Below are 12,912 nucleotides of genomic sequence, written 5' to 3' on the forward strand. Positions count from 1 at the left end.
TGTACATGTATATATATGTGTACAAAGTTTGCCCATTTCTTTTTGTGGCTGTTATGAAAGTTTTCATACTTTTAAAGGATATTAAATTGGATCTTACCTTTCCACTTCTAACATGCTAGGAGCCCTACTAAAGAACCTCTTAAAGGATGGATTGGCCAGAGCCCTTTGAGTTATCTCATACAACCTTGTTGGAGGGGTTATTTTTATATACAAACTCAACATGCTTTTACTTGACATCTTTAGAAAAGATGCTGCCTTCTCAGTGTTTGTTCAAATTAAGTTCTGGACTAGTGTTCAATTAAAACAGTTGCAATAATGTATGGCATTTTATAGCAAATACCAAGTTTTGGTGTACCATGTTTAGAAAACTCACTGTGTGCCCTACCTGACCAGACACATTTGCCAGCCATGATGTAAATAAAAATCTAGACTTCAGTCTCACTCTCCATTTGATGTCACAACTTCCCAGACTTATGCTTTATTCTCTCCAGCACCCTTCTGTCTCTGAAGATAGATGACTAGTTTCTGGTTAGCATAGAGCCCAATGTCTTAAATCACTGTAATTGTAAAGTAACAGAAGTAACATTTCTGCTTGTGACTTAGAGATGCAAATGGAAAGGAAGTGTACCGACTTGCTTTGCAAACACGAGAGCAGCATATCAGGAGGGATAAAGCTACCAGCAACATTTGCACAGCACAGGTAACTTGTCATGCTTTATTTTCAGTGGTAGAAAGGAACAAGTTAAACCATGAAATTATAGTCCTAAAATCACAGTAGTTTGAGTTAGCTTTACTTTTGAGTTGTTACTAGAAAAATGAAGAACATTGAAATATCCTGGTGTTTGTGCATTTGTTTTGAGTCCTTTGAAAAATGGAACCCTGCTTGAAGAGAGTATTAATATCTTCCTTTAATAAAGACTTTAGTCCTGAATTCATGCAGTGTTGTGAGTCCATCTGTCTCATACCATAAATGCCACTGAGTAGTGTTTCTTAATTAAAGAGGACAGACATCTTAGTAAAATGGAAGGGAATTTGAATGATCTGAAATTGCCCACTCAAGGCAAAAAAAAGTAATCTGTTTTTAAATTCTAAAACTACTTGTTCAAATCTTCACAACTTAATTTTTTTCTATGTGATTTGATGCAAAAATATTACATTGCCAAAGAGCTGTCTTTACAGGAAAATACCATGATTAAGTAAGTAATTATCCAAATAGTATGCCTCCACAGACCTTCAGCCAGACAAGTTCATGATTTTTTCTGCTCAATCAATGCTTTGCTCATGCTCTTGATGATGTGCCAGATTTTGAGGAGGGATTATTAATATTAAAATGAGCCTAATTACTTAGTATTCATGAGATATTCCATAAATGTCTTGTACCAATCCTAAGCAATGAGTTTCCTCTGAGACTGGCTTTACTTGAGAGTCTTCAAATGTCTTTGTTGCAGTAGTTGAATTTAAGTTCATATTAATTGCTAACACAGTTACATTTCAAAGGGCATCAAATTCATAATTGGTGGCTACAGTTTCATAAAAATATTTTGCCTTTCACACCTTTTATTTTATAGGCAACACGTAATCAAATACAGCATCAGCTGAGGATATGTGGTTGTCCCTGTGTGCTAAAGAAACTTTTCACTAAACTAACATGAAGTAGTCTTTGATAATAATACTAATAATGTCCTGAACTGTGTTTGGATTCTAGGCTCTTCTGGCTAACATGGCAGCCATGTTTGGTGTATACCATGGGTCTGATGGATTAAGGCATATTGCAAGACGGGTACACAATGCTACTCTAATCTTGGCTGAAGGTGAGTATTTAATGTTTGCAGCAACTGTTCTTAAATCCTTACACCTTCTTAAGTAATACATCTTCTTAAATACTTATGGGGGTTTTTTGCCAGCTGTTGTGTGTTCTCTCAACTCTAGAGAACACAAAATTCATAGCTAGTGTTATTGTGTACTTCTGATAGCTACATCCAAGAATTAGATATCTATGTGAGATAAGCTTGCAAGCATTACTTCTGTTTCCTTGGGAAACTAAAAGGAGTCCTCACAGCGAGTCTCTAGGTGATAAGATTCAGATGCTGTTTCCCAGCTGCAGGCTCTGTACTTCACTTACTACTTTACACACAGAAATCTGCATAGGCTATTAATAACATAGCAAAAATAAGTAATAAAGGAGATTAAATAAGGAGAAACATTTCAGAGAAATTGGGTGTAGTATCATACCTTCTACAAACACTGAAATCCCAAAGCTTAACAGCTGACCAAAAGCACAGAACCTGTAGCGGAAAATAATAATTGCAGCTGGACTCTGTGGTCTGGTAGGTTTTTTTCACTGGCATGATTATCAATCATTGCTGTCAGAAGGAGCTATGCAGAACTGGTATGCTGGGAATTGAGGAACGATTGCCACAATTATCCATGCTTTATTTGCCAGCTTAGCTGGAAGACATTTTGCTGCTGTGAAAAGCACTAAGACTCTCAACTTTGTTATGGCAAGCTCCATAGCAGTTAATATCCATTTGTATAACAAGGTTTTTCTTTCCAGTCTTTTGATTTTGTCCTTATTGCATTCCTATACCAATTCAAGTGCTGTGTATACTACAAATTTGATGTATCAAAAGGATCTTACCTGGACTCAATCTCCATTATTATTTCGGCCTGAATCTGACTTAGAGGCATTTCATGTGCAGTGACATTTCACTAAAAAGCTGGTGATTTTGCTGCTCTGTACACAAGGGGAATATTTTGCTTTGTTATGTAAAAGCATTTACTTATGAGATCGATAGTGTTGTTATGTAAGTACTGTGTAAGCAAGCAATATAGTATGTAGCTAATAGAATTAATTTACTGTTTTTTATAGGTCTCAGGCGAGCTGGTCATAAACTACATCATGATCTATTCTTTGATACCTTGACGATCACATGTGGATGCTCAATCAAAGAGGTTTTGGACAGGGCCGCTGTTCGAAAGATAAATTTTCGGATTTATGGTGATGGCAGAGTAAGCAAGTCCCATAACCTTTCAGAAATTTTATAGTATGATTTTTTCTGCATTAAGTTTCTAGTCATTACCTTTGCTAAACAGAACAAAATTATTTAAGACTTCTTGTAATTAGCTCAGATATATCAGTCAATTATAAAGATAATATAAAGAATGAAGTTAAATGATTGTACTAAACTTCCAGAAATAATCACTGTATTTTCATTTTATACCTATTTTAAAAGATTGTCTAATTGTTTCACGTTAAATATGCCACTAAGGGCTAGAGTGCAGAGACTCTAAAACTTACTGATGAAATGCAAGGTGACTTCCAGAATTCAGGTCCCTTGGCAATATTTAAAGATGAATTGAAATCTAAACTACATTTTGGTAGGCACTAAGGACTTTTGGCAAAGTCTAATATGTTCTGTAAAATGGGATGAGAGGGAGGGGGATGGTCTAGCAAAATGGACATTTTTCCTATTAAAGGAAAATGGTTAGAAACATTAGAAGTGAGGTCACAAGTCTTGAAGCTTGTGAGCCATCTGGTTGAGCGGGGAAAGGTAGGAATTGGAACATTTTATGTAAATAAAATTAATGTATGTATCTATTTCATAAAATGAAGTGACATTTACATATTGTTGGGTAGGTTGATTTTTTCTTTTTTTTCCCTCCTGTGTTTCTCTAATGCTTTTTCTCAGCCAGAACAAATGTACTCTGCTTCTGTAATTAAGAGCTTTGAGTAATTACTGTTGCTTTTATCCATAGCTTGGAGTATCACTTGATGAAACTGTAAATGAGAAAGACCTAGACGACATATTATGGATTTTTGGTTGTGAGTCTTCAGCTGTAAGTAGACAATAGATCATATGGATTAAATTATCTGAATGTTTCAGAAGTTTAGTGAAAAGCAAAACTGCTCTTGGGACAGTGGGTGTCTATGTAATGACAATTTGTTAAATACTGGTAATTTCAGATCTTCTCTTAAAGAGGCAGTATGATATAACAATGATTTATATAACCAAGTTTTGCCATTTTCTTATGGTGACACTTAATCCTTTCAGTCAGCTTGGACACCTTGCATTTAGGCTGTTACTTGTTTTGTGAGGGTTAGGACATGGTGGTCAATTATTTCTCTCCCACTTGAATTTTTGTTGCATGTCATTGGTAATTAGCAGCAATACTTCCAAGATGAGGACTACTGAGACATCTGTACCCAGTTTTAATATAATGCTGTTGTCATGCTATATATACACAGGTAGGTATGCTACTAAAGTGGGGTTTTTACCTAAAGAGCTGATTAAATCTTGAGGTAAGCTGGTAGTATAAGCTAGTTCTGATCGAAATTGACGGTGAAAAGTGAAAGTGTTTGACTCCATGTTTCTTTGTGTCAAAGGAGCTAATTGCTCAGGGTATGGGCGAAGAAACCAAAGGCATCCTTAGCACCCCATTTAAGAGAACTTCCAAATTCTTGACACATCAGGTTTTCAACAGGTTTGTGAAATTGCTATATATACAATATTTTAATGGAATCTGAAAGTATCTCCTTTCAAAAGTGGTACTGGAGTCAGTTGAGGACAGTTTTGTAGCTGTACTCATACAGTCATTCATTATTCTGAAACGATCTCTTTAGTAGCATTTTTAGATATGTTTTCACATTTTAAATGAGCAAAGTAATACTCATGGTCACATGGGGGATGTGTTTTTCCATTAATGTGCTACATTGTACAAGCTATTATTTGAGGACATAGTATCAGCAGACTTACTAGAGCCCTATATTCCATATTTACTGATGGCATTTCTGAGCAAATGATAATATATATTTTTCATCCACATTGCTATTAGCAAGCATAAAGTACCAAGTTGAAAAGAAGTAACTAGTATATATTAAAAATTATCCTCAGTCTTAAACTTTTTTAATGGCTTTTCCTATTTTAGAGCACAGATCAAACAGCTGGTATAGCTAATCTGCTTGCTCATTTTGTGTTCTCCAGCTATCACTCTGAGACAAATATCGTGCGGTACATGAAAAGATTAGAAAACAAAGATATTTCCCTTGTTCACAGCATGATTCCTTTGGTAGGTATTTACCAAAAAGAGAAAAAATTAGGTATTTACATACATACTCATATATTTTAATAAATACTGACAAATGTGTTTGTATTTTTAGGGGTCCTGCACAATGAAGCTCAATAGTTCAGCTGAACTTACAGTAAGTTGCAATAATACTGTCTGACTTGAGACCCACATGACTAAACTGTCTAGCCAGCATCATTGTAGAGAAGTAAAGACTGCTTTTGTTCTTCACTCCAGCTGGGGAAGCAGTTTCAGAAGTAGCTAAAGTCATCAGCTCCCTTTTCAACGAGGGGAAAAAAGCTCCAAAAAGCACAGCAGGAGTGAAACAACAGCAGGAGAATGGCTTTGAAGACTCCATTCTGAAAAAAAGTATTAAAAATAATTTTTGGAATTAGGTACCACAGTCCTGTTCCCTCATGTGGTGTCACAGGATGTAACTTTTATCTGCTTTACAAAACTTAGTCACATTCTCAGAAATATGGAAAGAGTCAGGTGGAATTGGCAATTCATGCTTTTTTGTCAGTTTGCTTTTTCTTATGATAGCACTCCTTTTCCCCAGGTGAGGAGCTGGAGTCCGAAACAGCCTGGCTGAGGCTCTGCTTCATTTGCTGAATGACTTTTTGACTCTGAATGAGCTGCTTCTGCTCTCTCCCTGTTGGCTTCTCGCTTTCATCTTTCACTACATTTTGTTTGTCCCCTTTCTCTCACTGCCTGCTGTATGTCTTCTCCCTTCACTGGTTTTTGTCTTGTATATTCCCTTCTATGTGAAATGGATAGCAACAAAACTGCATGAAACAAACTGTTATGTACTATTCCACATGACTCCTCTCTGTTTGCCGTGTGATCTTACAGCTCAGCATAAGGGTAGGTGACATACAAGGAGAAACTAAGGATTTTTAATAATCTTCTGAATGTTTAAAACAAAGTTACTCGAAATCATTCTACAATGAGTTGGGGATTTGTCTTGCTGCACAATAAATCTTTGATTTTTATTTCCACACAGGGCAGCTTCTCTCCTTCATAGAGTTTAGCAACAAAACAGAGTTGTCTGCAGAATTTTTTGATGCAGCACATGTTTGGGTTTTTTTTTTTTTTTTAATAGCCTATTTCATGGAAAGAATTTGCCAACATTCACCCTTTTGTGCCACTGGATCAAGCTCAAGGGTATCAGCAGCTTTTCAAGGATTTAGAGAAGGACCTGTGTGAGATTACTGGATATGACAAAATCTCCTTCCAACCAAACAGGTAGGAATTTTTTTCTGAACATTTGCTACTTAACGTTATTCCAAAAATTCATCTCTAAAGCAAATGTGCAAGTGAAAAATGGAAGAAGTTTCTAAAATTAAATTTGACAAAGAGAAGCCTTGAATGCAAGGTTATGAAAAACGAAGATTTGTTTTCTCAAAACTGCAGAATTTCATTTGGTCTTGTCTTTTCTATTCTTCTAATCTTTTTTCCCCATGTTTTTCTTTCTGTGAAGGCCAGTTTCTCCACCATTGTTTGCTTAAAATGGCAATGTTATTGATATCCTCCTATTAGCTCAAATTCAAGATTTGAAATAGGAATAAGCTGTATGAGCTGCCCACTATATAATTGTTGAAACTGATATTTGATGCACTATGTAATACTAGGTTTTAATGAAGAATGCCTTGGATCTGCATGCTCACTGAAATAAATAAAGTAAAGCTGAATGAGTACTGCTGCAGCCTGTTTATGTCCATTAGTAGTTTTGATACAGAATAAGCAGCAAGGACTTGCTCTGACACTTAGGATGTCTCTGAAAGAGTTCTTATGTTTCACTGTGTACACTTTATTGTGCATTTCAGTATTAGTTTGCCTCTCTGTAGTCAAGCATGTAGTCTTCTGCTAGGTGCAGAAGGTGGGGATCAACTCAGTCACCAAAAGGATTTAATATCATAGTGTAAGCACATAAAATGGCATAACTTTTTTTATCCAGTGTTTGCAAAAGAGGCAAGAGCTGTTAATTAATGCTTGTACATTTGTAATTTAATCCATGGGATGTGCTTCCTTTAATTTGTTGACACTTGCCTAAAGCCATTGAGAAGGATTAGGGCTGGACAATTTTGAAGTTTCAGTAGAGAGCTGGCACTTTGTGGTTTGTGTGCTTGTGTAACGGGGTTTGTGTTCCTCTTGCAGTGGAGCCCAAGGAGAGTATGCAGGTTTGGCTGCAATCAAAGCTTATTTAAATGCAAAAGGAGAACGTCATAGAACTGTAAGTGTCAACACCTGTGTGGGTAGAACTTTGGGTGGACAGTGGAGAAGGAGAGTTGATTCAGCAGCTAGGACTCACCTAGAGAGAAACTAGATTGTGTGTCGTCATCTGTGACGAGCTCTCAGTATTCTCTGCTTCCCTGATGGATCATGGCTACCATCTGAAAAGTCTTTCATTACTTTAGGCAGTGGGAATGAGGAAAGGGGACTCCCTCAAAGGGTGATTGTACTGGGTCTGGCTGGGATGGAGTTAATTAACTTCCTCCATAGCGGCCCATATGGTGCTGTGCTTTGATTTGTGGCTAAAGCAGTGTTGATAGCACAGGGACATTTTGGCTGTTGCTGAACGGTGCTTGCACAGGGTCAAGGCTTTCTCTCTTTCCCTCTCTGCCCACCCCTGTCCCCTGTCCCTCCTCGCCCCTGCAAGCGAGTAGGCTGGGGGTGGGCAAGAGGTGGGGAGAGACACAGCCAGGACAGCTGACCCACACTGACCAAAGGGATGGTTTATGCCATATAATGGCATGCTCAGCAATAAAAGCTCAGGGAAAGGAGAACAAAGTGGGGACAATCATGGTTATGGCATTTTTCTTCCCAAGCAACCATTACATGTGATGAGGCCCTGCTTTCCAGGAAGTGGCTGGACATCTGCCTGGCCATGGGAAGTAATGAATGAATTTTTCTTCTTGCTTCACTTGCGCATGCAGCTTTTGTTTTCCCTGTTAAATTGTCATTGTCTCAATCCATGCATCTTCTCACCTTACTTCTATTTTCTCCTTGTCGATTGGGAGATGGGAGTGAGTGAGCAGCTGCATGGGTGTTTGGCCATTGACCAGGTCAACCCATCATAGTCCCTTTGAGAACCCAGCATGAAGCTTGCGGTAATGACAGTTTTGATCTGAGCATGTTAATTTGTTAATTGGCAGACTCCTGTGTGGGACACAGAGCTTGTTACTGTGTATGAGAGTCTAGGGCTTTTTAAAGGCTGCTTCCAGCTCTTGCTGTTTGCTGTGTGGCTTATCAATGTACTTCGCTGTGCTTGGAAACATTTCGATAAAAGCAATGGCCTTATGTCTGGACTGGCATGTGGCCCTGGCTGTGATGCCGTTGCTGTGCTGCATGAGCTACCCTGCAGAGAGAACAAGAGTTTACACCTCCCTCTTCTTTGGAGTTGATGTGTCCAGCTCTGTTGCGTGGGCTTCTGAGTTCTTTGTGCATCCTTACATAAGATGTTTGATCCTATTATCTAACATTGTTGGCTTCTTGTTGGGTGTGTGGAAACTGGTTTGGTCCTGGCATAAGAGTAAACAACTTCTTGTTGAGCTGACAGAGAAACGTGTCCCAAGGCAGCTGATGCCTGGATGACAGGGTGTGTAGGAGGGTTTGGGCAGGTGCCTCGGACTGTTATCACCTCCTATAGCCTGGGATTTTACACCAGAACAGGCATGCAATCCCATTGAATTGGAACACCACTTGATGAGAGGGTGGGTACCGTGCCTACCCCAACGAGACTCAGCATCTCCTAGCACTGTTTTGGGGCTTGGCCTGTGCCTATAGGGCCTCTCTCTAGCACCATTATAGCAGCAGGGAAAAGTGGGCCTCTACCTCTAAGGACACAATGGTTGAGACAGGGACCCAAACCTCAACCGTAGTGATTGCCTTAGTAAAGAAAAGCACTGGCAGTGGAGGTCAACAGGACTGTGCCATCAATTAGGAGGCAGGGGTCTGATCAAGAAGCCAGTCCTTTGGCAAGGAAATGTAAGGAGGAAGTGATAGAAGTCATCCAAGAGGCAGAAACCACCCCATCCCTAACTCTGAGCAAGCTCCAAGATATGTGGAAAAAAAATTATGGCTGCCAGCCACGTAAGCATATTGCTACCTGGTTGCTCAAATGCTGGGATGCTGGAGGGCATAGTCAGGAACTGAGGGTAGAGAAACCTAGCAGCTGGGATCCCTTGCTAGGGACCACGGAGTCAACAAAGAAATCAGAAGACAATCTGCCTCCTCTGGAGGTGGTTCCTGTTGAGTGTGATGTGTCCTGTCAAGGGTGATCTTGTCAATTTCTGAGGCAGTTGAACCCCTGCTGAGGAAGGTGTTCAGTATCTAAGAGAATTAGCAGTGGCGGAGGTGGTCTACAGTGACCTGGACAACAGGTCACCACAGATCTGAGTGACATCCAGTAGACATGGGCCATCTGGAGGAGGTCTGTGGAAAACGCATCTGTGTCATATGCCAACTCGCTGGTGATGATGGACTAGCCACATCTTGAGATACCAACTGTGGAGAGACTGTCTTGCTAATTCCAGGGTGTTTCAATGAGAATCCCTCCACTTCTCATCCCCACAGTCAGTGTCTTGGCTGTCAGGGGTGCCCTATGGAGTTAGCCTCCCCCTGCCAGAGGGAAAGTGAGCCACATGGCACCCTCTGGTTCTTCCTGCATGGCTAGGGTAGGACACGAGGAAGAGGGACAGTGCACTCACCTGGAAGCTAGAAGCCCACGTACCTGAACTGCAGGGGAAGACAGCCACTAAGAAGGGACCAATCAAGAAGGCTGCCACACCAGTTGCTGCCAAGATGGTGGGAAGCAACCAGCAGTCCCCCAGACACAGAATAAGGACTGAAAATGCCTCTCCTCTTGAGTCTGGTGAAGGGAATTCTGGTTTGACACCACAGGAGTCAGAGAGTGAAAAATACAACCAGGGTAAAGGGTTCCTGCCTGTGGCTAAGCGGAGGAAGGGCATAAAAAGTTGAACGGACTGTATGGATTCAGTGGCCTGGCTCATCGGATCCACAGGGGCATAAGGCTTTGGTGGATGCTGGTGCACAGTGTACCATAATGGCATCAGGGTAGGAGGGGGCGGGACCCATCAGGATTTGTGGAGTATTGGGGGGGTGCAAACAGTTATCTGTGTTGGAGGCTGAGGTGAGCCTAACAGGGGGCAAATGGCAGAAGCATCCTATTGTGATGACCTGGAGTATCCATGTGTCCTTGGCATAGACTACCTCAGGGTAGGGTATTTCAAGGCCCAAGAAGGTACTGGTGGGCCTTTGGTGTAGCCACAGTGGACACAAAGAAGATTGAACAGCTGTCTACCTTGCCTGGCCTCACCATTGTAGGGTTGCTGCATGACAAAGAACAGCCAGTGCTGGTTGCAACTATGACGTTGCACCAGTGGCTTTATCGTACTAACCGAGACTCCCTGTTTACCATCCGGAAGTTGATTTATCTACTGGAGAACCAAGGAGTGACAAGCAAGAAATAGTCCCATAAGGCCAATGCAAAAGTTTGACAGAGAGTGGAGAATAACAGTGGACTATCACGGCCTGAATGAAGTGATGCCACCATTGAGTGCTGCTGTGTGGGAGAAGGGAGAATGCCAATATGAACAGGAGTCAAAGGTAGCCCCGTAGTATGCCACAACTGATACTGCCAAAGCATTTTTCTTTATCCCTTTGGCAGCAGAGTGCAGGCCACAGTTTGCTTTCATGTGGCAGGGCGTCCAATACACCTGGAACCAGCTGCCCCAGGGCTGGAAGCACAGCCCTACCTGTCTATTGACTGATACAGACTGCACTGAAACAGGGGGAAGCCCCTGAACACGTCCAGTAAATGGATTACATCATTTTATGGGGCAACACAGCAGAGGAAGCATTTGTGAAGGGGAAAAGAATAATATAGATCATTTGGAAAGCTGATTTTGCCATAAAACCAAAGCAAGGTCAAAGGATCTGCACGAGAGATCCAGGTTTTAGGACAGCAACATGGACGTCACACCCCTGCAATCAATTAGATAATAACTATGTCCCCACCAGGTAACCAGAAAAGAACACAGCCTTGTCGAGACATTGTGGATTACTGGAGAATGCATGTATATGCCAGGTCACGGGGAGCTTGAGCCCCCTGTTGAGGCTCAACTGGAGCCTCTGACAGAAAGCACCTGGAGAAATACAAGGCCAGCCTGTAGCGTTTTGGAGGTGGGGGGGTATTGAGGATCCAAGACCCACTACACGGACCGAAAAAGAAATACCAGCAATGTACAAGGGGTCCTGAGCTGCTTCAGCAGTTGTTGGTACAGAAGCACAGCTCAACTTGGCACCACAATTGCCTGTGCTATACTGGATGTTCAAAGGACACAGCATAGAATAAGTGGGTAGCGTTGGTCATGCAACAGGCTTGAGTGGGGAACCTAGAAGAGATCGTGGACTCATCAGAAGTCATAAATTTCAGAGCATCACTCAAGGAAGTGACCCATGTGCAAGATGTGCCACCATATAATGAGTTAGCAGAAGGTGAAAAGCAGTATGGTCGGTTTACCAGTGGATCCTGTTGTGTAGTAGGAAACCATAAAAAGTGGAAGGCTGCTACACAACAAGTTGTCAAAGCCATAAAAGGAGAAGGCAAGTTGAGCCAGTTTGCAGAAGCTGGCCCTAGAGGTAGCTGAATGAGAAAAGCAGCCAGTACTCTATGTCAATACTGACTCCTGGATAGTGGCAAATACCTTCTGAGTGTGGCTGCGTTACTGGAAACAGACCAACTGGCAGTGCAGAGGTAAACCCATCTGGACTGCCGCCTTCTGGCAAGACGTTGCTGCCCAGGTGGAAAGCATTACTGTAAAGGTACATGTCATAAGATTCTCACAAGCCCAAGGGCAGCACCACTGAAGAACACCAAAACGAGCACGTAGACCAAGCTGCCAGAATTGAAGTGACTCAGGTAGACTTGGACTTGGAACTTAAGGATGAGTTATTCATAGCTCAATGAGTCCATGAAACATCAGGACATTTAGGGAGAGACCTAGAACCTTCAGATGGGCTTGTGATCAAGGGGCTGACATAATCATTGAAGTCATCACACAGGCTACTCATGAATGTGAAACAGTGATTCAGATCTTTAGTGAGGTGGATTTAGGCCCAGATGTCCATGCCTCAAAATAAAATGTGCAATGACAGTTTTTTGCTTTTTCAAGGTGGTATGACACTCCCTCTCCAGCGTTTTCAGTTACAAAGGGAACAGGAACTGATTATCTAAAACTTATACTGCTTATAACATCAGTTGGTTCCCAGTGTAGCCACTCCTGAACGAAGCAGCAGACAAGCCTCTGATATGCCTTGGTAGCTACCATAGAAGTCTCTAAGTTCACCTACTTCTTGTCCATTCAAACTGTTTCAAATAAATTTCTGTAGGATATATGGAGGTAACCTTGCTTCACAATGGCCACAAAAACTGTAGATGGATAATGCAAATCAGTTTTGATTCACCGAGGATCATCTTCAGTTAGTAACACTAGAGTCTGAAGGCTTGATTTGTGTTCTCTTCGATACTAACTACCTGAAAATGTTACCTCAGGGAGTCACTTCTCAGCTATACCATTGTAATCTGACAAAAGTGAGTTCTTGTAAACCTGAGAGGTGAACCAACTGCAGTTAACCCCAAAGAGGAATTAATTCTTACTAGTACACTATGTTTAAAATAATTTTTAATTCTAATTTTTGTTTGAAGAAATTCTTTATTTGCATTTAATGGCAGGTAGTTATAGCTGAAAAATCTCAGAGTGATATGGTTCCTTTAGGTGCTTTCTGAATACTCTGTGATGGCTGGAAGAAAGACTGTGCTAATCG

The 12,912-nt window shown here is 41.1% G+C and overlaps 1 protein-coding gene across 1 annotated transcript in view; it reads left to right on the forward strand.

Annotated features, from left to right (window-relative positions):
* GLDC (glycine decarboxylase) overlaps positions 1–12,912 on the forward strand; it is a 46,862-nt gene that overhangs the window by 23,378 nt on the left and 10,572 nt on the right. Inside the window, exons 8-16 of the mRNA XM_075739488.1 lie at positions 604–700; positions 1,706–1,811; positions 2,870–3,009; positions 3,757–3,837; positions 4,385–4,482; positions 4,983–5,067; positions 5,159–5,200; positions 6,167–6,309; positions 7,222–7,297. Of these exons, the coding sequence (XP_075595603.1) occupies positions 604–700; positions 1,706–1,811; positions 2,870–3,009; positions 3,757–3,837; positions 4,385–4,482; positions 4,983–5,067; positions 5,159–5,200; positions 6,167–6,309; positions 7,222–7,297 (868 nt within the window). The remainder of the gene's footprint in view (positions 1–603; positions 701–1,705; positions 1,812–2,869; positions 3,010–3,756; positions 3,838–4,384; positions 4,483–4,982; positions 5,068–5,158; positions 5,201–6,166; positions 6,310–7,221; positions 7,298–12,912) is intronic.

Source organism: Balearica regulorum, chromosome Z, assembly GCF_011004875.1.
Source record: "Balearica regulorum gibbericeps isolate bBalReg1 chromosome Z, bBalReg1.pri, whole genome shotgun sequence".
Classification (NCBI taxonomy): domain Eukaryota; kingdom Metazoa; phylum Chordata; class Aves; order Gruiformes; family Gruidae; genus Balearica; species Balearica regulorum.